Source organism: Perna viridis, chromosome 14, assembly GCF_037379345.1.
Source record: "Perna viridis isolate PV_CMFRI_1.1 ecotype Kerala chromosome 14, ASM3737934v1, whole genome shotgun sequence".
Classification (NCBI taxonomy): Eukaryota; Metazoa; Mollusca; class Bivalvia; order Mytilida; family Mytilidae; genus Perna; species Perna viridis.
The window spans coordinates 7005233-7029269 of NC_142458.1; the positions used below are offsets into that span (position 1 = coordinate 7005233).

A 24037-nucleotide genomic window follows, 5' to 3' on the forward strand; every position below is an offset into this window, starting at 1 on the left:
TTTTAAATGAGATGAGAACTTTTTTCACAGCACTATGAGGAACAGGGTAAATTTCTGCGTAGGACTATTTTTGCGTACGTTCCTAATGCTCATTGGTTGAATTGGTGGTCTGTAACCTTTACATCAATTTCATGTAAGCATCAAAGTAACTTAGATTAATTACATTCTGTGTCAAATGGAAGCTTGATAGCCTTTGGTGAAATTGAATATGATACAAACATATCACTGAGTTATGTCCCTTACTCTAGGTCTACCTCCATAAACTTACATGTCAGTCTGTAAGAATCAGGCAGTGGGTGAAACACGGTATGAAAAAAAACTACCGTTTTGAAAGTTTGACTACAATGTATTTGCACATTCAGAATCAGGGAAAAAAGACAAGATTTTTCATATCACTGGTACTGAAAAATGAGTTAAAATTTCATTGAAATGCACTGAAAATGAACATTTAAAGGGAAGATAATTCTTGTCAAAAGCCTCAATTTTCTAACATTCTATTGAAAAATATCTGTGCAAATCCAGTGATGCGGATATCAAATAGTGGTCTTTTCAAATACAGAAAGCATCCTTGAGTGAAATTATATTGTCAGAATAATTTGTTTTTGACATGCATGCTTCTGATTTTTCCCATTTTGCCTGATTCTTACAAAAAACTTAAAACTTACGACTTATATTAAGTGTGACTTAAAACTTTGTTAAACAGACATACATGTATTTGAAATTAGGCATTGGGGCATTCATGTTTTATGGCATATTTTTCTGGTCTTAAAAAGAAGGAATTTTCCAGGCATTTTATAAGAACACACAATGTACAGTATTTTCATTTTTTAATTAAGATAATAAAACGAACATCATAATTTACATAACAAACAGCTTATTGAATAATAAAGAGCTGCATCATTAGCACATGATAAACCTGTCTTGTTTGAGCTTGTCTTTAAGAAGTACTCCAGCAAAGAATCATGCAAAATGTGATTCATGGTTGGAAAGCCTACATATTTTTATTTTTGATATTTTGTTCAAAGTGTTATACTAAACAGAAATTGACATGTGGTTTTTCATATAACCCCTGTTTATAAGAGATAAAAATTATATACAATGTACTGTAGGATTCAAATTCAAGGCAGATAACTCTGTAAATGTCACTAAAACACAATAGAAACTGTTGGATTTTCAATGTGGATTATCTCCTAAGAGCAAATACATTAGAATGAATAATTATACATTTCATCATATAGACCTATAAAACAACTTAAAGACAACATTAAAAATATGTAGCCTTTTATGGGGTGTATCATATTTAACAGAATTGCATGATTCTTACAAAGACTGCCACTTACATGTAATTGTTAAGTGGAAATGTACTACATGTATATGTATCAGCAATTTGTAATAATGAATAGGGACTTGTGTTGATCAAAAGAAATACACAACTTTAAAAACTGAAAGGCCAAATGCTTAATGGAAATTGCTGGAAGCAATTTTGAGTTGTTGCTTTTATTCCAAATGATTAAAGTTTCATACTTAATGTAAAAGTAATTTCTAAATATAAATAAGAAGCTCACTCAAAAAGGACACAAGTCAATTGTGTTTCATGAAAATGGTGAAGCATGAAAGACAGATGGAAGGATAACAGTATATCATAGTGTGTTTTTTTCTAGAGAGGCAGGTGATTAAATTAGACTGTTATAAAAATATTTGTTTTTAGGGTTTCAATCTCAATTTAAATAAACAAACATGAAATACATTTTGTATAAAGAGACTTTTATATACAATTAATCGTGTTTTTAAAGTTTAAGTTGTGTTTTTTGGGGGGGATTGGTGGTGGTTTGGGTGTTTTTTTTTAATCTTTTTTTAAAACAAACATTAAAAACTAGAGAAAACTGAGGAACACTCACTAACTTGATAGCCCTCCCCCATTTGATGACACGCACCTTTTAACTTCCATATTGACCATGTTGATTTGGATAAAAATTTACATGTAAAATAGGTGCACAATGGAAATATGTAATAAAAAATCGGTGAGAGATTCATTTAATTCCATTCTGTGTTGTAGCAGGTTTAACGGACAAGATATGGGTCCCCCATGTCCCTATATTCACAAAGGACAAAGTCCTTTATGTTATGACATAAGAAACCTCTGAATTGATTTGGATCAAAACTAAAATAGTAGGCACACAATGGGAACATGTACATGTAATAAGGATTCTGTTAAAGTTTCATTCAATTCCATATAGTCGGGGAGTAACAAATAAGAGATGGGTCTCCTCTGAATAATGGAAAGAAGGAAGGACAGACAGACGGACAGACATCCCTATCACTATATACCCAAGTGGGGTGTATAAAAAGAAATGGAAAAATAAAATCTGGATATGAAAAAGCAGAATTTCTTTTTAAAGCAGAAGAAAATCATATTTGATACATGTATATTCATAGAATGACAAGATTAAGATCGGTTGTGTTTTAAAACAGTTACATAACATACATGTACATGTATCAATAAAATAAAGCCCTGTTTTTAAAATCAATACAAGATAAATCTTTCACTGCAGTACATGTCTCCATGGTAGTCAATAAAAAGAAAAACCTGAGATATATATTACATTGCTTGCACATCATTCCATCACTATATAATTTGTTTGTCTTCTAAGATATAACCCCTTTTTCCAGTGACTGTCCCCGAAGTACAAGTGTATGTGAATGTCTACACTTTTCCAATACTTGGTTTTCCAACACCTTTCAATACAAGCAAACTTTTAACTTAACACCACAAACATTACTTCAAAAGTTTACGTAATAATCATTACAAAACAGAAAGATAAATCAAACTCGACCCTCAGTAGACTTTTTCTTCAGCCTTCAGTAGACTGGTTTCTTTAGCCCTCAGTAGACTGGTTTCTTCAGCCCTCAGTAGAGTGGTTCTTCAGTCCTCAGTAAACTGGTTTCTTCAGTCTTGAACTTTCATACAACAAGTACAAAGTCACAAATCTATCAACACTAGTTCTTTAATTCAAGGGCTTTTCCCAGCGATATCTTTCCTTGAAGATCAATATCCCAAATGAATGTGAACATCTTAAGTTCCATTTTCACCATTTATGATCTAAATGCCACTAGTTCCGCTTTGATTTGTTTATATGTCTATTCTTCCTGGTGATGTATTTTTTAAGTTCTTTATCCTCCACTAAATCACTGATAACTATAGGTTTATCATTACCACACCCTCCAACTGGACATCTGTAAAACAAACATTCTACTATCAGGCCATTTAAAGTTTACTTTTTATTCTCAGGTAATTCTGTATGAAAATCAAGGGAGGCAGGGATTCTTTTTTTCGACACAGTTGGTATAGTTTCGCTTTTTACCCTTTGACCTTAAAGACGCTCTTCCATGGAAATGCAAGTCACCTGATTGCAATTCTGTTTCCCAATTGGCCAAATACTGATAACTTAGTGGCATATGAAAAAACTATATTGAAAAATTAAAATTGTGTGCTATGTGTTATTTCTGAATGAAATGTAGAAAATTATAGGGTATGTAAGTCTTGTCATGTGACCCCGTGATTTCTCGAGATTGGGTCCTAGTCTACCATTCAAAAGCATAGAGATTTGTCATTTAGCGAGCGTTAAGTTCAGTGTAAAAGGCAAAAATCTTTCAGTGTATAAAATATCGATAAAAATGACAAATAACTATTTCTACATAATAAGTAAGAAAAAACATAAACTAGAAGATTTTGCATTGTTATACAGGGTTTCAAGTACCCGGAAGTAAACAATAAAATACAGATCGATTTTGGTTTTCAATACGTTCTACATCAGAAATTCCGGTAAAGAAAATGAAACTAGAATGAGACTTTCATACCCCATAAGTAAAAGGAACAAATATTACTGCGTCAGCTATCTTAAAAGACAGTACGGGTACTAATTTTTCCTTTTTATTGCAGCCAAAAAATTGATGGGAGTGTTAATAGTATTAGTTCCACTTGGGTTTGACAGTGGACCATAATTGTCAATCTTTCAATCAATCAATCATTCAGTCAATCAATGCATTTACTAAACGTTTTGCATGCATTTAAATGCACAATACGAGCATTCCATTAAATGCATGATACAAGTCATCTTTTAAATGTGCTATACATAAAACATATTTTTACATTTTTATTATTTCCTTTTTGTATTATTCAATAAAAAAAAAATATCTCTTAGTTCTTTCTTTCCTCATTAACTGTAATTATTAATATTGTTCATTGTTTTTCTTCTACTGTGTGTACGCTATGAATGTTTGTTTAAAAGCGCCATACGTAAATATTTTTATATTTTTACTATTTTTTTGTATTTTTTCTTAATTAAATTTTTAAAAAATTTTCTTTCTTCACTGAATGTAAGTATTAATATTTTTCATTGTTCGTCTACCATGCATTTATACACATGCTATAAGCATTTGTTTATCCTATGTTTAAACACACACTTAGAGCTCTCATTTATTGTGTGCTTGCTAAGCCTTTTGCTTGCATTTAGGTATCTTGCCTGTGGGAAACCTGAACATCTCAAGGAGTATAACTATAGTCTATTCTGATTCTCGAGTACATCATTTTTTTTTATAGAAAACCATACATTCATCCCCACATAAATAAATCAAATCCCTAGTTGTAACTCTTGCAAAATGTCAATTTCATGCACAATCTACATGTATGTACATCTGTACATGTAATCAGCTGTGACTCTTGCAAAGTGTCAATTTCCTGCACAATCTACATGTATATACATCTGTACATGTAATTTTTATCTCTACAGAGCAACAATTGAAAGACATGGTTATGTGGTATGTACAAATGTTATTGTCTCTCAATCAGTAATAAAAGTGAATTAAGTCGGTTTTTGACAAGCATGAATTACCTCATGTTTGACAATCATGTTTAACATACATTGTTGAATATATTGAGCACTCAGTCCAAGAAAAAAAATACATTTTTGAGAAATCAATATTCTCCAAAATTTTACAATTATCAACCTGTAATCAAAGTTTGAAGACAACACATTGAAATCAACCATTTTTGAATCATCGATGGACTGATGGGCTGGTGGGTAGACCAGTAAAGAATATCAACCTCTCAGCATCTTTGTTGCTTGGGATATATTGACTCAATTTTAGTAAATTTGGAAGAACATCTTCGGTCTAAAAAACTATGTAAAATAATTTATAGTCCAACAGCAGAAAAAATAATTAAAAGAAGAATTTCCCCTAAAACATTCAATGTTGCTCAGAATTTGTAACATGATTAATATACAACACATAAAATTATCTTCCGAAACAATAAGCATGACACCAAGAAGTACCAGATAAAGTGAAGTACATATATACAAGCAATACAACATGTGTGAGTCATTAAAAAAAGTAGAAACAATCACTGACAAATACATTTCCGGGTTATACTAGACCTGGGAGCCCCATGTAGGTCCGGGTGTCAGAAGAATAGGCCTGCAGCAGTGCTAAGCTTGTCGTAAAAGGCAACTAAATAGTGCTCAGAAACCTAGCTGGGGCTAGGCGCTCTGCCCACAGAGCAACTGGGATGTGTGCCCCAGGTGGTGGAATGGGGTACCCCTGGCGTGTTACATGCTGGGGTTGTCAGGCTATAATATGGGAAACCTGACCGCACACCATAGTGGTGCACCGTGTTGGGAAAGATTTCACGTTCCTCGCACGTTAAAGAACTCTACTGTGGTATTCGATAGGTGTAGGAACCTTTGTGCTCCACCACAGGAGGCTAAATTGCGCGACCCTACCCATCCCGTCCTTTCTAGTGGCAATCTAAATTTTATCGACCCTGTTGCCCTAGTGTCCCACCCCTTTTTCACTTCATCATCATCTCATGTTCATTTCATCATCCATTTCATGTTCATTGTCTGAATATAACTGAAATATTGCTGCTCGGACGTTAAACCCCAACAATCAATCAATCAATCTAGACCTGGGATGACTCAAATATCAGATAACTTGAAAAATTTTTGCCTGGTCCCTTCGACTTTGACTTAATGAGGTTTGACTGTATTTGCAGTATATCTAGAAGCAAGATTGATGTTTGTGAGTAAGATTACCATACTTTTTCTTTACATACTTAGCTTTCTTTCCCTTTGTTCTTATATAATGGCTGATTCCTTCCTGGTCGTAATGATGACCACAATGAATATTTTTAACCGGATTGATCATATCTTTTCCCGTATATGGACATCGTGTGTTGATCTCTGGCTGTGTCATGGCTATATCATCATCTATCTGTTCTGATGCTACAGGAAGTAACTGTCCACCGTCTATGGTAAAATAATATAATAACTGTATCAAGCATTCGATATCATACTGGTATCTATTGCTGAAACAATTTTATTTTCCACAGATGTTATTTGTGTTTACATAGCAGTGGGGCTAAAGGATAAGTACAGTGAACATATTGATTTTTTGCAGTGGACAGAAAACCATGAAAATTAGTACATGTACCAGCAAAATGGCATTGTTAACACTTAATAATGCTAACCATTTATTGAAACCACGAAAATTGATACCCGCCAATATGTTTACCTGACAGAACCTGTGAGAACATGCAAAAATTAGCAACCACAAAAATTAATATGTTTACGTAACTGATTCAACTTAAGTTGTATATCAACTTTCTCATATAAGAACAGAAGTTATAGACAATTTTTCCGGTAACACAAATTTTTAAAACCATATTGTTCTGACTAAAATCTTATGTAATGCAATTTAAAAACATCTGTTCAAATTTAATTTCCATTAAGCGTGCTTAATTGAAAAGGTACAGGAATGTGTCGAATTTTCCTTAAATTCTTTTCTTTGACCAGATCCATCCATTAAATTATGTGTTTCACTGATTTATTTGCATCGTATAATTATTAAACTGGTTAATATAAGAACTTCAGAAAATAAAAAATCTCAACTGAATAGGCTTAAAAAAACAGATCAAGGATCTTCAACTGTCAGTTATAATCATGTCTAATCTTCAACCATAGCAGTCACTTCTAAATAAAGATAACTTGTGTAGAAGAAGCCATAACCTTTTAGTGCATGCAAAAAATCGCAAAAATCCGATGTAGATACAAGAAATTTAGGAAGGCCATAGACTTATTATAGGAACATGCAAGATGTGACCTTAATATATCATTAATAGTTTTCCTATTTCAGTAAACTTGATTTACAATGAGCAGCATAGGAGTGTCTTGTAAGAGGCAAGAACTGTTCAACCTTTCAGAGTATCTAAGTTTTTTGTAGGGTTTGTGTTCCAAGGTTCCGCGTACATTTTTAGTTCTTTTGTGTTCTATGATACATTCTCCAAGTGTTGTCTTTTTGGCGTACCTGGCTTTTTTCTCCTATGTACTTGTAGATGAACCTGGTATTATCATAACACTGAATCATGCAATCAGCAAGTTAAACCAACAGGTAAAGAGCAACTCATCAGCATGACTGCTATTTTTTGCAATGCGAGTCCCTGCAACCCATGACCTTGGAATTTTTTTGTACAAAGACTTCTTTAAGGGTACAAATGATTGATTCGTAATCATAAATTAATCTGACTTATTTTTCACTGATGCTTTTGATGTAAACAAACCTGATTCTTGAAAATTGATGCAATTAGACAATAATCACAACAGACAAGAAGTTTAAAGATTAAAATAAAAATAGAATATTGGTAATGTGTGTACATGATCGTTTTGACTTTTAAAATTGTACAGACATGATATTTATTGTACGTGAAAAACATACTGTACTACGTGAATGGACATGCTGAGTCATGTCTGTACATCAACATCATTGATTCTGTCAAATTAAGAGGGTGTTCATACAAAATCCAGGTGAAAGGCACATGACAAATTTTGTTTTAAAAAAATATTCATCTATTTTATATCACAAATGCATCCTTTCTAAAAGTTGAATGTTGATTTTTGATATTCCGCAACGGTTAAAGAGAAACAAATTTCAAAGAAAGCATTAAAATTCATTTAAAAAAGGAGATAACTTTTTCATTTTGTGCAAAACTAGACTGCTTTCTTTGTGAACTATAAAATCATTTTCTCAGCCATCCGTTGTAGATTTTAAAAATCTTGGTACAATTGGACATATATCTGATAAAAGACGTTACATTGGAACAAAAAATTCAATGGGATAAAATTAACCCTCTGCCACCCTTATCATACAATCTGCCTGAGTTTTACATGGACACACTCTTAGTGTTTATATCATCTGCCAAAATTAGAAATGTCGAAATTTATCATATATCATTTTTGCTTCACAATTGCCAAATGTACACCTGTTGAAATAACCTGACATAAGGTAACTTAACAATGTGATATTGTAATACAATGTACATGTACCGGTACATTTGCATTGGTTTTTTTCCCTAATGATCAGCATTTTTGGACAATCCCCGAAACCTCACTGATGTGAATACTAGTAATTTTCTAGTTTTACAGATGACAGTAACCAAAGCCAGGTAGTACACACTGTACAGACTAATGTACATGTAACACACACTAATTACTAACCCCATATCAAACAATCTGAAAAATATTACCTATTAAGTATCAAAAGGAGTAAATTCCTTACATCATACTGTGAAAGTACTTTATTATTTGTGGGTACCAAATTTTGTGGATTAGGAAAAACTATCAGTTTTTAGATTCTAGTATGTGTGGATTTGACAACTCTTATCATACAAACTAATTTTTTGCTTTTTTATAGGAACCAAATTTCGTGGTTTACTAAGCCAACATAAACCATGAAAATTAGTACCCCATGAACAATAATACATGTACTTTTACAGTATTTCAGAATCTTTGAAAAGTCTGCATGCAATATTGTTTGCAATCTATCATTCAATTAAGAATCTCATGTTTACCATATGAATACATATTTTGTTTCATTGTATACAGGGATAGTTTCAATTACAACATTTACAAATGGTAAAACAAATTGTTTGCAAGACATAAAGAGGAACTTAAGTATGTTTTGGGGCAGAATAAATCTTTAGTCTGTTTTTTTGGGGGGCAGAATGAATGCATATGATAACAACGAAGTTCAACTAAAGTGATAACTCCTACAATATCTGGTAGACTCCCAGAATTCAACACAAGTAAATAATCATAATGGTATTACCCAGAACGATGTTCGTCTTTTTTTTTTACAAGATTTATATACACACTGATTATACTGAGAATTTATCTTATTTCGTACTAAAATACAGTCTATAGAATTTTTTTACAAATGCGTAATTAGGATACTTATATATATCTGAGATTCTTTCATATTTGAAAAAAAAAATTATGGGTCATGAAACTTTTTTCGTTGTTTCTTTCAAAAACTAATATTCCCAATGACACTTTCCGATGAATTGTCTCACCTTGAAAGTGTTTTTTTTTTTAAATGAATGTTTGTATATGCCATATCAAGTTTAATGAAAAAAAGTTCTTTGAAGTATATATATGCTAATTTTAAATACATACTTCTATATGATTTTGCAAAATGACTGAACATTTTTTTTTTGCAATGTAATTGGACTACCTTAAAATTCTTAATATACTGAAAAAGATGAAGAACATCAGCGGTCAAATTCACAAAAAGTTGTAATTGTGAAATTGATTTATAACATCATAACAGAAAATAGCATTGTAATGTCATTACTTACAATCAATTTGAAATTTATGATTTTTTGTGTAATGCAACACAGGAAAATTTTATAGTGAAAAATGAGAGCGTTACTTAAACATTTGATTTTTAAAAAAAATTGATCTCAAACTTACCAGGATTTTGCATTTCACTAATCTTTTCGTTCAGATCTAAATACTTCTCATGTTGTACCAGATCAGCATCATTGTTCGATTGTTTTAGATTAAAAATTTTTTCATCCAAAGTCTTCTCTAGATCTAGTGCCTCCTTTGATCTGTCAGCCTACAACATAATTAACATTGCAAGCAAATCAAGTCTTTGTGAAGTATCTGGATGTTGGTCAATGGTTAAATCCAGAAAAAGATGACGTGTGACATCAAATATTTTGCTTCCCCAGTACTACATGTACATAACTGGTATAGTTCCAGAACTTAAGACTTTTAATCTGAAGACAAATGTCCAGTAAAATCATGTTCAGACTGGAAACTGTCACCACTTTACTGGTCAGAATGTCCTGTATTGCCATTTAAAATGTCATGAAGACTGCATATTATTTGTTTCGTTTCTAGTATGATGTTCCTTACTGAAATTCCTTATTTTCATCATTGATGAATTTATCAATAAAATGATATATGTTTAAAATACATGTACTATGGCAGATATTTCATGTACTGTGTAAGTACTTTTACTCATGGGTGCCGATATTCATAGAGAAAAATTATTAGTTTGCAGATTCTTGAATTTCGTGGATTCGACAACTCTACCATACAAACAAATGGGTAGTTTCCTTTTCGTTGGAAACCAAATTTTGTGGTTTATCTAACCCACAAAAACCATGATAACTGGTACCCCACAATCAATAATTCTTTCACAGTATTTCAGCACTGAAAATTTGATCAATCTAACAGACCCTACTTTGTACGCCTTTGATTTGATGATTGGTGATAGCTTACAATTGTAACAGAAGCAACAGTCTGAAGGAAGGCATGTCACCAACGTTGACACGTTGTTCTAACTCCAAGTCTTTTGTATGATTGGCGGGGGTAATAACCTTCATACTCAAGTGAGGAACAATGTAGAATTAATTGGTTGGGGAAAAAATCTCCCACACTCAAGTGAGGTAGGACTGATTGGCTAGGAGGAAACCTCCTACACTCAAGTGAGGTAAGACTAATTTGCTGGGGGAAACCTCCTCCACTCAAATGAGATAAGACTGATTGGCTGGGGGAAAAACCTCCTGCAATCAAGTGAGGTTGGACTGATTGGCTAGGAGGAAACCTCATACACTCAAGTGAGGTAAGATTGATTGGTTGGAGAAAAATCTCTTACACTCAAGTGAGGTAGGACTGATTGGTTGACTAAAAAAAAATCCTACACTCAAGGACTGAACCTACATGTATGACAAAACCAGTGACCACTGAGGCTTTCTATTGCAGTTTAAGTTTACTACATTTAACTCATACTAAAACCTGTTCAAAGAACATAACAAATACCTCAACTTTCACGGCTTCTACAGCTTCCATGAACTGTTGAAGATCTCTTTCCATTCTTACATAATCTGTCATCACAGACCGTAATTCATCTATCTGTTTCTCATTGTCTAATAACATAGTTAAAAAATATTTCACAATATATAGCAGATATAAGGAAATGAAAAGTTATTTTTAGGACGTAACAAATGTGTTTGAACAGTTTCATTGATTATCTTGAGATATGATGAATGACCCCTCTCCCCCACTCACCTGGTTTTTAGAAAGAACCATACTTAAGTCCTTTTCATACATGTACATGATGCAAAATGTATCAATTTCAAGATTTTGGCCTTTTTACTTGAGCTAACCCCTCTCGGCGATAAGTGGCTTGGTTAAAGGCACGTTTTACTGTTAATGTGATTCAATCCCTTTTGAAGAATGTGCAATAGCATGTTAGTACGTTGTGTGGACAGAGACTCACTAACTTTAGGAATTTACATACAGTAACTCCTGGAGCTTTTGAAAGAAAAAAATCAATATTATGTGGCAGAAACAAATTGTCTTCTGAATTATTAAAAGATGATATAAAAGCAGTCCCTTCCATTATTTTTGTATCAAGGCTGGGAAAACAAATGGTTCCTCTCAGAAAAACATACCTTTATCGTGTTCAACAAAGTCCATTCCAACATCAATTGTGGTTTCCATGCCAACCTTAATGTATTCTTCCACTGTCTTCATTGATTTCATAGCCTGGTCAACTACCCCAAATAAAGTACGTGAAGACATTGCTATTCTGAAAAGAAGCACACAGAGTCAAAACAGGGGTATTCATATTTAATGATTGAAAGAACTTCCAAAGGAAATAAAGAGCTTTGCCCACTGCAGCATGATATAACCACAACATGTTGAACTCTGTTCACTTGTGGCAATTGTAGACATAATTTAGCACAACATTAAAGAAGAAAAAAATCTGATGGGGAACTCATCAAAGAGCAACCAAGGGAACCAAGGTTACAGCGGTAATCAAAAGAATGTAATCCAGGGACAAAGACCAGACATGGAAAACAGACATACACAACAAAGAACATAAAGTAACTAAAATCATACACACAAAGTAACAAATGCAAATGAGCAACTTGGACTCCACTAAAAACTGGGAGCATGGACCAGGTGCACCGGTAACCTTTGTCTTTAATCCCTATAATTCCAAACCCCCAAGAGATATCTCATATCTAATTGAGAAATGCAAGCAGGGTATTCATAGGGAATCTAATAAACCCATTTCAAAATCACACCAAAAATTAAAAAGTAGATTTTTGTTAATGTGGCATGATTTTCTTACCCATTTATCTCCAAATCTATAATGAAAAATTTAAAACAGATTAAAATTTTATGTTTTCCGCCCTCCTTACCCTACATCACAGAATACTTAGGGTAGGTATACGTAAGTAGCCTCCAATTTTTTTCAAAAGTACACTGTACATTGTACATGTATATGATCACAACAAAGATAAATAAAGTACATTTTTGTACAAGAATTATAGTTGAGGGAGTAAAACTTCACACAAAATAAGAGGAAAAAGCAAAACTGATGGGTATAGGGATTTATATAGTGGGTAGGTAGAGAGGAAGGAAATAAATCATGAGTTCTTAATTTTTGTCCCACGAACCTTATTTTCAAAGAGGGTGATGCCAAAACAATGTGTCCTTCCACTGAATATTGTGAAAAGAGAATATCACTAGAAGAGTTTGAATTATTTAATAATATAACACAAATAATACCACACTGATAAACTCTAGGCAATAGTCAAAAGGAATAGACAAAGAATAAAGACCGACTGATTTTCTATTTAACAAACAACAAAAAGTACCACCATACATGTACATGTATGACCCAACATTTTACAGATGGCAGTCAAATTTCGGGTTCTGCAAAATCTGGATGGTTAATAAGTTATTTCTTGAAAATATTTTCTATGAAATTTGGGCAAAAATAAATAAAAAAAATCAAATAAGTAATAGTCAACAAATGTATAATTTTATTGGCTTAGTCAAAAAGGAAAGTCAATATAACAAATGGAGATTTATTACAGGAGACATGACACAAAAATTTTCATTTTAAAAATGTTTATAATTATAAAACTATGGTATGTTTAGCTAGGAGTGTAATGAACGTTTTCTCATTAGGTTAGCACTAAATATAGTTAGAAGAATTTGTGTTTTCACGACAACCTAATTAATATGCACAAATAAAAACCGGAAGTAATACTCAATCACCATATATGGAAATGCTATGTCATTGGTTTTTAATCTTTTTTAGTACATTGAAAATGTCATGTGCCCGAAAAAAAAAAATGAATACATCTTTGAATTAACTTGTACATATGATGTAGAATGGTACACTGATCTTTGTATGGGTGCAATAATCCAGTTAAGATAGATAGACTAAAGTTCTTCTTCTTTACTGACAGCTTTTCATTTTCATTAGGCATACTGTACATCCCCGTGATGAATCCACAACTATTTTGCACATTATTTTTTAGGACTTGAACAAAAGGGTACAAATAAAATAGTGTATCGCTCTTTCTTTGCCGCTGGGTTATATTAATAAACAAGCCCCGTAGATTTAATTATGAACAAGAGATAGCATGGATGGCTTCTCTTATCTTTACAGGGTTCAGTATCCCTTGAAACAGGTGCCAATTAACATGCAGGGGTATGACTTCGATAATAATTGAAATATAATTGAATTTCGTTTGTCTCATGGAATTTGAAGTAAACCATTGAAAAATTGACACAACAGTAAATACACAGTACACAAAAAATGTATAATAGATGACCCTAGGTGAGTTCAAGGGCCCCTTTCTGGTAAGGCCATACAAGGACATTGTTTTTTTTTATAGATAGTAAAAATATTAAATTTTAGCTAAAAAAAATCACAACACAAGGAATCTACAGCACATATATATGATGTAATAAATCAAATAAAATTAAGTTTTTGTGTCACATCTACTTTTAAGCCAAAAACCAGGAATTTTAAAGATGGAAACAACTGCAAGTCCTCAAACTTGACACAGGCATTTCCAGTGGAAACTGTGGAGTTCAGCTTTATACACCATACAAGAGAACGTTTCCCCACTCTGTTTGAGAATACGTTAACACAAAGGTCTGTGAACGGCACATACACGTACATGTACATAAAGATGTTATAATGATTAATCTCTGACCCACTCTGTTTGAGAGTACATCAAGGCAAAGATCTGTGTACTGCACAAGCATGAGAGTACAAAAAGATTTAATAATGATTAATCCCTGACCCACTGTAACTGTTTAAGAGTACATCACCGCAAAGGTCTGTATACGGCACTTACATGTACCTAAAGATGTTATAATGATTAATCCCTGACCAAGCTATGCAACGTAACTGATACTAACAAACAGGCTTCTGGAACAGGGTTATGTTGCTACAAGATTGAAGTCATCACTACAGAATTTTTATGGTCATCATCATGAACTCATGGATCGTTATAGTGTATCCATCTGCACCATGAAAACTGATATATTCAACGGGTCATAGTTTTCCTTTCCTCATTTGTCTACCTTGGACTTTACTTTTTATGAGCAACTCGGCAGGTGTTTTTAGAAAAGCAGAGGACGCTTACCCTACCAGTGCTACTGGTCCATGCTCCCAGTTTTTAGTGGAGTCCAAGTTGCTCATTTGCTTTTGTTACTTCGTATGTATGATTTCAGTGGTTCCAGGTCGTTTCGCCCTTTTTCCCCTTCGCCCTGGGTTCTTTCGCCCTGAGTTGTTTCGCCCTTTATAGTGGGTCGTTTCGCCCTTTCCTTATTAATAAGGAATTTCTCCTTATAAATATTATTTACTACTATTTTAGCCTTCGTTCTCGATGTGAGTCGTTTCGCCCTCTCTAATTCGTTTATAATATTCACTTCCTAATACGTTTATGTATCATTACAACAAATAAATAGTTGATGATACATTAGAAAGAGTTCGTTTATGTGATGAGTCATTTTATCCCTCCATTTTTATGTATTTATTTCTTAATTTAAAAAAGGTCAGAGATTTTCGCCCCTAGGCAATTATTGAATTCTCTCGATCCTCTGTAGACATTTATTTATTTATTTATTTATCTATTTATTTAGAGAAAAAAAAAGATCGAAGATTTTGCCCCTACAAATGTTGAATAGTTTGTATATTTATTTAGATCTCTCTCTCTAAACGTACATATTCATACGTACAAGTTCACTGTTTAATTTTGAATGCTGCGGAATATTGCATAACTGCATAGACAGCTTGTCAAAAACAATATAGAATGCATTATCTTTTCTTTTCAATTAAATTTTTGCTAATTTCATTCACAGCTTCAGCAATTTTTAACCCTGTCATTTACTATGTGTTATTATATGTAACTTATATAAATAGTGCTTTTATTCTCAATCAAATTTAAATCATGCTTCATTTTCTATGTATTCTTTAAACAGTTTGTTGTAACAATGTGCTAGTAATTGTGCTCTTATACTCATGAATTATTTAAATAAATGTTCAGAACTTATATTAATCTCTTCTGTCATCACCATATATCACATTTATTCTCGAGGCCCTGCCGAAAAGGATATATAATGACATAATTGGTTATCAATATCTTCCAATTTTCTCATTTCTCAATAAATATCTCTTGTGACATTGCCTCAGAATCAGCAAATGATGGGCTTTATCTGAAAGAAAAAGGAATACCAGTACAAGTATCTATCAATTTAACAATTAGATCAACCCCTACTATACAAACATTCAAGTTTTTATTCACAGAATAAACATGTATTCTTACCTGTCACAACACAAGCCAATTAACAGGAAAATAAATCTAAGGAGGGCGAAATGACCCATCAATTACTCGGTATATATAAACACATGTATATCCAATGAGGGCGAAACGACCTTGCAGTAAGGGCGAATGGGAAAAAGGGCGAAACTACCCGACGCCATTTCAGTTACAACCTTGGTTCCCTTGATTACTCTCAGGAGCACAGGCACTTGTTTCTGTCTATGTGGGGGAAATACTATCAAACAGGGGTCGACATTTGGGCATTGATAGTCGACCCCTGTTTGATAATATTTCAACCACCTGGAGAAAAACAAGCGACTGTGTCTGTGGTCAAGAGCTACGACTTCGCAGCTATCCCTAACCCAAGGCAACATACATGTATCAATAAGGAAGGTTGCAGGGTCAGTGGAAACTCAAAGGGTAATTATGAAGATGAAGAACAAGATTCTCATCCCTACATCTAGATTAGCAGAGGCTATTGTAAACATCGGTTTTTTCCCTTAAGATGTAAACAAACTGGCTCTTGGGATCTTTGTACCACACCGAAAAAATGTACATTTTTCAGGAAACCAGTCAACTGGCGGCAAAATTTACCGGAAAATCGATTTTGTATTTTAGATTTTGAAACTGGTACCTACCGTGGCTCATACTTGAAAGGTTAGCTCATTTATTAAAATATTTTAACAGGGTTTCAGTTTTTGCGGGAAAATTCTGAAGAAATTTGTTTAACAATCTGGTAAAATTTTGAAGCAGTAAACAACTGATGAATCATTTATTTGTTATCATGTTTCATAATATGATACTATTCTAAAACTAGCACTGCAAAAGGGAGGGGGGTGGGGTGGTAGATTTGGACTCAATTTAGCGTGGGTTTGGCATTTATATTCTCATTTAACACCTCGCTGTCGCTCCTATAACTAAAGGACCTATCATTTAATACTCATCGTGTTACTGTCCATATAGTCCGAATTTCCTCTGACCCTGCAACCCTCCTCATTTTTATTTGGATATTGATATGTCGGGTTGGGGTCAGAACGATGTGCCATACAAAAAGTTGGAGATTAAAAAGTCGGAGTATCGCCCTTCAACCGCTTGTAATGACTTTCAAGTTGAAATTGTGCATGTCACACCTACCTGGAACGGAAAAGTAGCGGGCACGTAATTTTTCAGCGGAATTTTAAAATATTCTGTCAGATTCCGGAATCCGGTTTTAAAAATCGTTTCTGCTCCATTTCGTTCCAATGGTAACAAGCTCCGCCTACTCTCAATTACAGTTCAAAATGTCAAGAAAACAGGGTCTCTCGTGGAAAATTATCAAAACTTCAATAATAAATGTAATTTTTGTACCAAATTTGGTATCAGCATGCAGGAAAATGATTCCAGAATCGAACTTAGTAGGTGTGACATGCACAATTTCAACTTGAAAGCCATTACAAGCGGTTGAAGGGCGATACTCCGCGGTACCGCTGAATCTCCAACTTTTTGTATGGCACATCGTTCTGACCCCAACCCGACATATCAATATCCTAATAAAAAAGAGGAGGGTTGCAGGGTCAGAGGAAATTCGGACTATGTTGCTCCCTGTTTAAAAATCGAATATGAATGCAGTACCCATGTTAAAATAAGTACAAATCTATGGCCGGAAGGAATTATTTCTTTTCTAATGTGACAAATACAGTAATTTTTTTGACAAAAATTTTCCTAGGCGAAGCCAAAATAACGGCTGTTCCGTTTAACCTCCACCATATGGAAGTTGGATTAAATATGTACATTTATGTCATTGTTGTGTTAAATATGTGTATTTATATAATTGCTTCCAATTACAAAATGAAGATAAGCTCACAGCCGTTAGATCATTACATAAACGTTTTTAAATGAGTGCTTTGTCTCGAAGCGACAGGTGCTAAAGGTGGGGTTGTACCAACATGAACTGTTTGATGATATGAAGATGTCTTATTAGAAAATCGAATAACCATACATTATTTATATTTTTATTTCCAATTAACCATTGAAAAAATAAATTCTTTGGCTTCCGTACACCGCCAATAAAACTCTTTTATTCATGGAATTTTTGAATGAATATTCAGTAACTAGACTATATCAGCATAAAATTTTTAAAATAATTTTATGAGTTTGCATATAAAAATCATCTCAGATTTATTTTTCAAGTAAAAGAGATACAAATTCCCATACAAAATATGCATTATTTTATCTTCATTAAATGAAACATTTTGCAGAACCAAAATTGGATATAAAATAACAAAGTTATAAAGTTTTGAAAATTGGGATTCTAATCATGATATTGTTAATTGTTATTTAGTTTTTTATTAGCCAACCAATTTAACACTTAATGATATGCAAATAAATGAATATGACGTCACTAATGAGATTGGCATATGCTCAATTTTGTACACACATTTGCGCCTATCTACATGTATCTTCATGCATTTTAGGCATCAGTAAGTACCTTTGGAAGCATTCATGGACCTAAGTAATTTCTGTTTCATAATAATATGTATTTGGAATTAGTCTTTGTTATAGCACACATGTACATTTTTCGTAAATTGAACATGAAGATCTACAATGTAGTAAGCATTTGAATGTTTGAAACCACAATGTGCAAACATTGACTTTGTTTTGACTCAGACTGAAATCATTTCTTACGTCTTTCTTAATATAGGATATTCATGTTTTTTTTCTGATCAGCTAGCGATTTCTTAAAAGAATTAGAGGTCAAGTAATGTTATAGAACTTTTAATTGAATAATTACTTATTTGAAATGGATTGTCCTATTTTCAGATTGGCAATGGATTTCTTAGAAGATTTAGAAGTGAAAGAATTAAAAAGAAAACAGGGAACCATACCAGAAACAAAGGATAACACTCAGAAAATTATTGAATTAAGGAGAAAAAGAGACTCCTTGAAAATGCAGCTACAAGCAGTGGACAAAATGGTAAAGAAAAAGTTACTTAATTTTGATTTAATACAGCTTAATTTAGTGCATTGTATGTTGCACAAATCATGCTAACAAAAGTTGCAGCTCTTTCGCTAAGATATTTAACATGTGGTTTACATTAAAAGTATTGTTTATTCTATTGATGTCCTCAGATGACACTTTTTAAAAGTCTCTATATCAAAATAAATATATTTTACTCCTGTCTAAACCAAACACCCGAGTAAACAAAACACCTGTCAGTAAACCGAACACCTGTCTAAACCGAGCACATGTTGGTAAACCAAACGCCTGTCGTTAAACTGAACACCTGTCTAAATTGAACAAATTTCAAAGTTCAAAAGGGATTCAGCATAGGCAGGTTTTACTGTAGTAACTTAAAAAATCACTGCATTTAATTTAAACATGTACAGCAAAACCTACGTGAACTGAACCACTTTGGGTTTTGTACACTTCTTGAGATGTTTAGGTTTTCCGCACGCACAATACCTCTGGGTTTTAGCTTGGATTTTGAGGGCTTTAGTCACTTTTGCGTAAGGCATGAACAATATATTATGGGCAGCAGAATTTTGTAAATAGTCAATAGTATCATAAACTAAAGATATAAACATGCTTAATATATTTCTTTAAGTTTACATATACAGACATAACAATAAATACAATAAATGTTACAACAAAATAACTGTTATTTTCTGTAAGAAAATGTGTGTTACGTAATAAAATACAATAGTTACTATTAGCAAAAAATAGATTTTTTACATCATGACAAAGCTTTGGTGCATTCAGTCTAAAAACAGCTACTATTTTACCAAAGCTACTATTATGGTATGACCTGACACTCAACTAATAAGATAAAATCCTCCTGTCCTTTGCCAAACACCACACCTCAAATGACCTCTTCAACCTAAAACTCCTCAAATCAGAAGGATGAAGGACAGATCTTTAGAAGAGAATTGACTGATGAAATCTTGAACCTGTTCCTAGGTCTTGATCAGATTGTACCTACTAAATCCCCTCTCAATCAGCAGAATATAAAGCAGGACCAGAGAGATAGAATAGAGCTTGGCCACATTGGCATAGTCAACTGTTTAAGGTTGGCATCCGAAAATAAGGACAGTCGGGGTTCCGTCAACACACACATAGTTTTTTTTGTACCTAAGTCACCTGTACAACTGTATATGAACAAATTTGCATATTTTCATTCTGGTCCTTTTGATGAAAACATATGTTGCAATTTTTCATGTGTATAAATTAGCTTCATCTGAATTTCAGTGGGCCATTGTTTAACATACACATGTGAGTTGATACATTTTTTGGGGGGATTTATATCAGATTTTTCTTAGCTTTAGTATGCTTACCATATCCGTACACCTAGTCCATGCTCCTAGTTTTTAGTGGAGTTTGGTTTTCTTATTTACTTTTGGTTTTATGTACATGCTGTTGTGTTTATTTTATATGTCTATTTTCTTTCATATAGTTGTTATCCCTGGATTATGTTCTGTTTGGTTACTGTTCTAATCCTGAATCTCTTTCAATCCCTTAATATGAAAAATGATCCATGACCCTCTAATCCCAATCACTAGTTTTATTTATGAAGCTAGAAGAAAGCAACATTGCAACAGAGGAAGAAAGTCAGGAGGAAGAAGATGATGAAGAATTGAAGAAAATGAAAGATCAGTATGAAGAGATGTGTACCTTAATGGACTGTTATAGGCTTACAGGTAAATTAAAATCCAATCCAAATTTTTTTTTTTGCTTTTTGGTATCTACATGTAGATACATGCATTTTGATGAAAAATTTCAACATATACATATTTTTTTCGTTTTTTTTGTTTTTGTTTCTGCTCAGATGATGGGTAATAACAAAAGTACTGAACTGATAGAAAAATATAGGCAATAGTTGAATAAATGGTCAAAAAGGACAAGTCCATATGGCAAATGGTAATTTCCTGGCAAAAACAAAAATGTTGGCAAACACCTACAATTGTTCAGACTATGTACAGACATTTTCAATGAAAATGGTGGTTAAATCAGCTTTTATATTGTGTACATAACCTCCCATTTCCATGACAGTTAATTGTTAATGGATCTAAAGTTTAAGAAGGCAGTAGGCTATTTTGTTTTATATACATTGTACATGCCCAGTCCTGAAATTTAACAAAACTACAATTATTTTTTTTTTTATCTCTTTGGGTCTGAAAATTCAAATTTAAGCATGCTTATATTTTGATCCTGAAGTTAACTTATTGATTTGCAGAATTTTATAAATTCAATATTAAGGACAAGAAGCAGTTATACCAGCCTCAAGCTTCGGACTACTGGTTTATTGTGATGTTTATAGGGTCTGTAAGTCTCGCTTTAGTTTCATTTTCCGTACGGGAATTTCTGATGTAGAACAAAATGCTGTATTACAATGCAAAAATCTTCCATTTTAGGCTTTTTTTTTAACACTTTTATGATGTTGATAAAGGTAATCGTCATTTGTTATTGGTATTTTTACACGAAAATATGTTTTCCTTTATTTTACTGAAGCCAACGCTCTGAAAATGGCAAATTCTATGCATTTGAATGGTAGACTAGGAATCATTCTCGTGAAACCTAGGAGTAGCATTAAGTGACTTACAAGCCCTACGTTAATGATTGCATCTGTCACCACAACTACATTCCTCTCCCCCATTCAACAATCTGATTTTATTTGCTATTTTGAATTTGTTTTCAATTGAGATCTAGATGAATTAATATCTTTTTTTTTTGTATATTCATGTTGTAGGATTTTCTGTGTTTTCTATTGACGACACAAAGTTGATCTTCAGTTATGATACGTCATACTTAGGAAAGTGTTGTGAAACATATTATCTTGAAATGGAAGATCTACAAAATGAAAAGTTTGTGGTGCGTAGACATTCCTTCCCACCATTTGTCCCTGTTGATGAACTGGAGAAGACACTGTTGAAAGACCAACCAAGATGGTTTCTGATGAAGCTTAGCGATTATCTGTTTACGTACATAGCACGACGGGAGGAGACAAAAATAACATTGGTACATGTAGATACTGTAAACGTAGTAATTTTCGCAGATTCTGTCGAGTAAACATATTTGGGGATATCAATTTTCACAGTTTCAATAAATGATGAGCGTTATATAGCATTAAAAATCATTTCAGTGGTTCTATTTTTGGGGGGGTTTCTGTCCACCATAAAAATAGAGATAATTAGTATGTTTACAGTACAAATATATATTACTTGTGAAGTTTACAAATTGTACAAGCTTAAAAGTAGAGCCATAATGGGCCCACTCTAATTTAAAACCTGGAGTTTATGTATATAGGTTTTTCTTTTATAAAATAAAACGTGACTTAATTTTATTTTTAACTGTAAAAAGAAGTTACCTGACATGATTTCCTTTCCTATATCATATTCTCTTATTGCTTACAAATCATTGTAATTACCCTTAAAAACTTCTTTTTCCCACGAAGTATTTTCCCTAAAAAAAAAAACTTTTAAAAAATATATTTTTTGTCTTACAATTAACCTTCTTATCAAAATGTTTGAAGTATAATTGTTTAAAATTACAAAAAAACACTTTTTATATGGTATAGGCTAACATAACACAATCATTTAAAAATTACAGTTTTTCCTAAAAAGACAAAGGATCACCAGGAAATAAATGCCTGTTTACATAGATTAGATATACTAGATTATGCCCTGATGTTAAGTCAAGTCATCACAATCTTGTTTTTTCTTTCAGGACAGGTTTAAGGACTTTTTAACAGTTAACAACAGTGAACCATATGACTATATAGAACTGAAGATAGGAGAAGTAGCAGGCCCTTTACAGTTAGAATTCCAGATTTCCTTTACCGACTTACTCACTTCATTGCCTTCGAAATGTAGTATTGCAACTGTAGTTGATGGTGAGCTATCTACTTGCCCTAATGTGCAAATACTATTGTTTGTGGGGTACCAATTTATGTGGTTTTCATGGGTACATGTAGGCCAAAACACATAAATTGGTTCCCAACGAAAACATTTCATTGTAGTTCTCAAAATCCTTGAGAGAAAAAAGGATTGATGACCACCCAGGGTTCTCGATAAGTGCCGTCGACCGGCGATTTCGTTGTCTACTTTGACATTAGCGCCGGCTATTTTGTTGCTATAACAAGTTAAATTAAAAAAAAATGTTTGGTTATTTTAGTTTCATACTTAAAAAATTGCGTCAGAAACCTTCAATTGTGGTGTTTATTGTAATGCAGATTAGTTTCCTTGATAAATTCATTTTTTTGTTGTTGTGATCGGCAGTACGAATAAACTGAATAAAAAAACTTTAATCGTGGTTAATTCGGCGCTTTTCTAATGGACGTGTTACTTTTGTTGCAACTGTCAGTGTTGTGAAACACGTTACTACAAAAACTAAATGCTTACAAAATGTTTGTTATTAATATATAGCAAGACAAGGTTTTGCTTTGATAGTAGTTTTACTAGAAGGCAGAAAAGTTGTCAATTTAAAAAAAATATTGAAACGCGAAGGAAATGTCTTTTTCCTCATTCCACGAAAAGTTGATACCCCACGATATTAATTAAATGAAACCACAGTATTCAGTTCAACTCTTTGAGGAATTATCAGATGTGAAGAATTATTTACTTTGCAGATGATAAAGAAGGACACAGTATGAAGCCTAAACAGAAACTAATCACAAAATGGCGTACCCTTATCCAGACAGAACGTCTGTCAGTTGCTGTCGATACTGTGATAGAGGACTACAAAAAACTTCTTTGTCAGACATTAAAGGAATAAAAAAAATGAAATAAATTTTTAAAAATTGACCAATTTCTCAGAAAATGATTACTGTTAAAACTATTTCTTCATTAATATTGTTAAAAAACAAGTTGTGATTGATATTTTTTATTTGAAAAGTCAGAAAAAGTTCTTTGCAAATATTTAATGCATTTAAGTATGGTAGAATATTGTCACTTTTTTGCTCGCACAACTTGGTTACCCTATATTTAAAAATCAAATATTTAAAAAAGTGCTTGTCACATTTCACTGAAACTTTGCGAATGCATTCAGTATGTGTGTAGAAAGATACCTGTATAGTGATTTAT

At 32.9% G+C, this 24037-nt stretch overlaps 2 protein-coding genes across 8 annotated transcripts; one reads left to right on the forward strand and one right to left on the reverse strand.

Moving 5' to 3' along the window:
- Nucleotides 1–814: 814 nt before the first annotated feature.
- On the reverse strand, nt 815–16582 carry LOC148597972 (E3 SUMO-protein ligase NSE2-like). Of its 3 annotated transcripts, none has more exons than XM_088560523.1 (6): nt 16441–16582; nt 11798–11934; nt 11163–11269; nt 9804–9951; nt 6113–6305; nt 815–3234 (listed from the first exon to the last, which is right to left on the reverse strand). In XM_088560523.1, the coding sequence occupies exons 2-6, from the start codon at nt 11925–11927 to the stop codon at nt 3111–3113; spliced, it is 702 nt and encodes a 233-aa protein (XP_088416649.1). In that variant the 5' UTR covers nt 11928–11934; nt 16441–16582; the 3' UTR covers nt 815–3110. The 3 variants fall into 3 exon arrangements, with proteins under 3 accessions (XP_088416649.1, XP_088416648.1, XP_088416650.1); XM_088560522.1 differs by having other exon boundaries at nt 16359–16544; XM_088560524.1 differs by lacking the exon at nt 16441–16582 and adding an exon at nt 14577–15646.
- LOC148597973 (centromere protein O-like) lies at nt 16146–23820 on the forward strand. 5 transcript variants are annotated; one of them, XM_088560519.1, is made up of 7 exons: nt 16146–16402; nt 16548–16639; nt 18782–18935; nt 20533–20656; nt 21706–21974; nt 22683–22848; nt 23584–23820. In XM_088560519.1, exons 3-7 carry the CDS (start codon nt 18789–18791, stop codon nt 23727–23729), a joined length of 852 nt encoding a protein of 283 aa, XP_088416645.1. In that variant the 5' UTR covers nt 16146–16402; nt 16548–16639; nt 18782–18788; the 3' UTR covers nt 23730–23820. The 5 variants fall into 5 exon arrangements, with proteins under 5 accessions (XP_088416645.1, XP_088416646.1, XP_088416643.1 ...); XM_088560520.1 differs by having other exon boundaries at nt 16601–16639; XM_088560517.1 differs by lacking the exon at nt 16548–16639.
- Nucleotides 23821–24037: the final 217 nt, after the last annotated feature.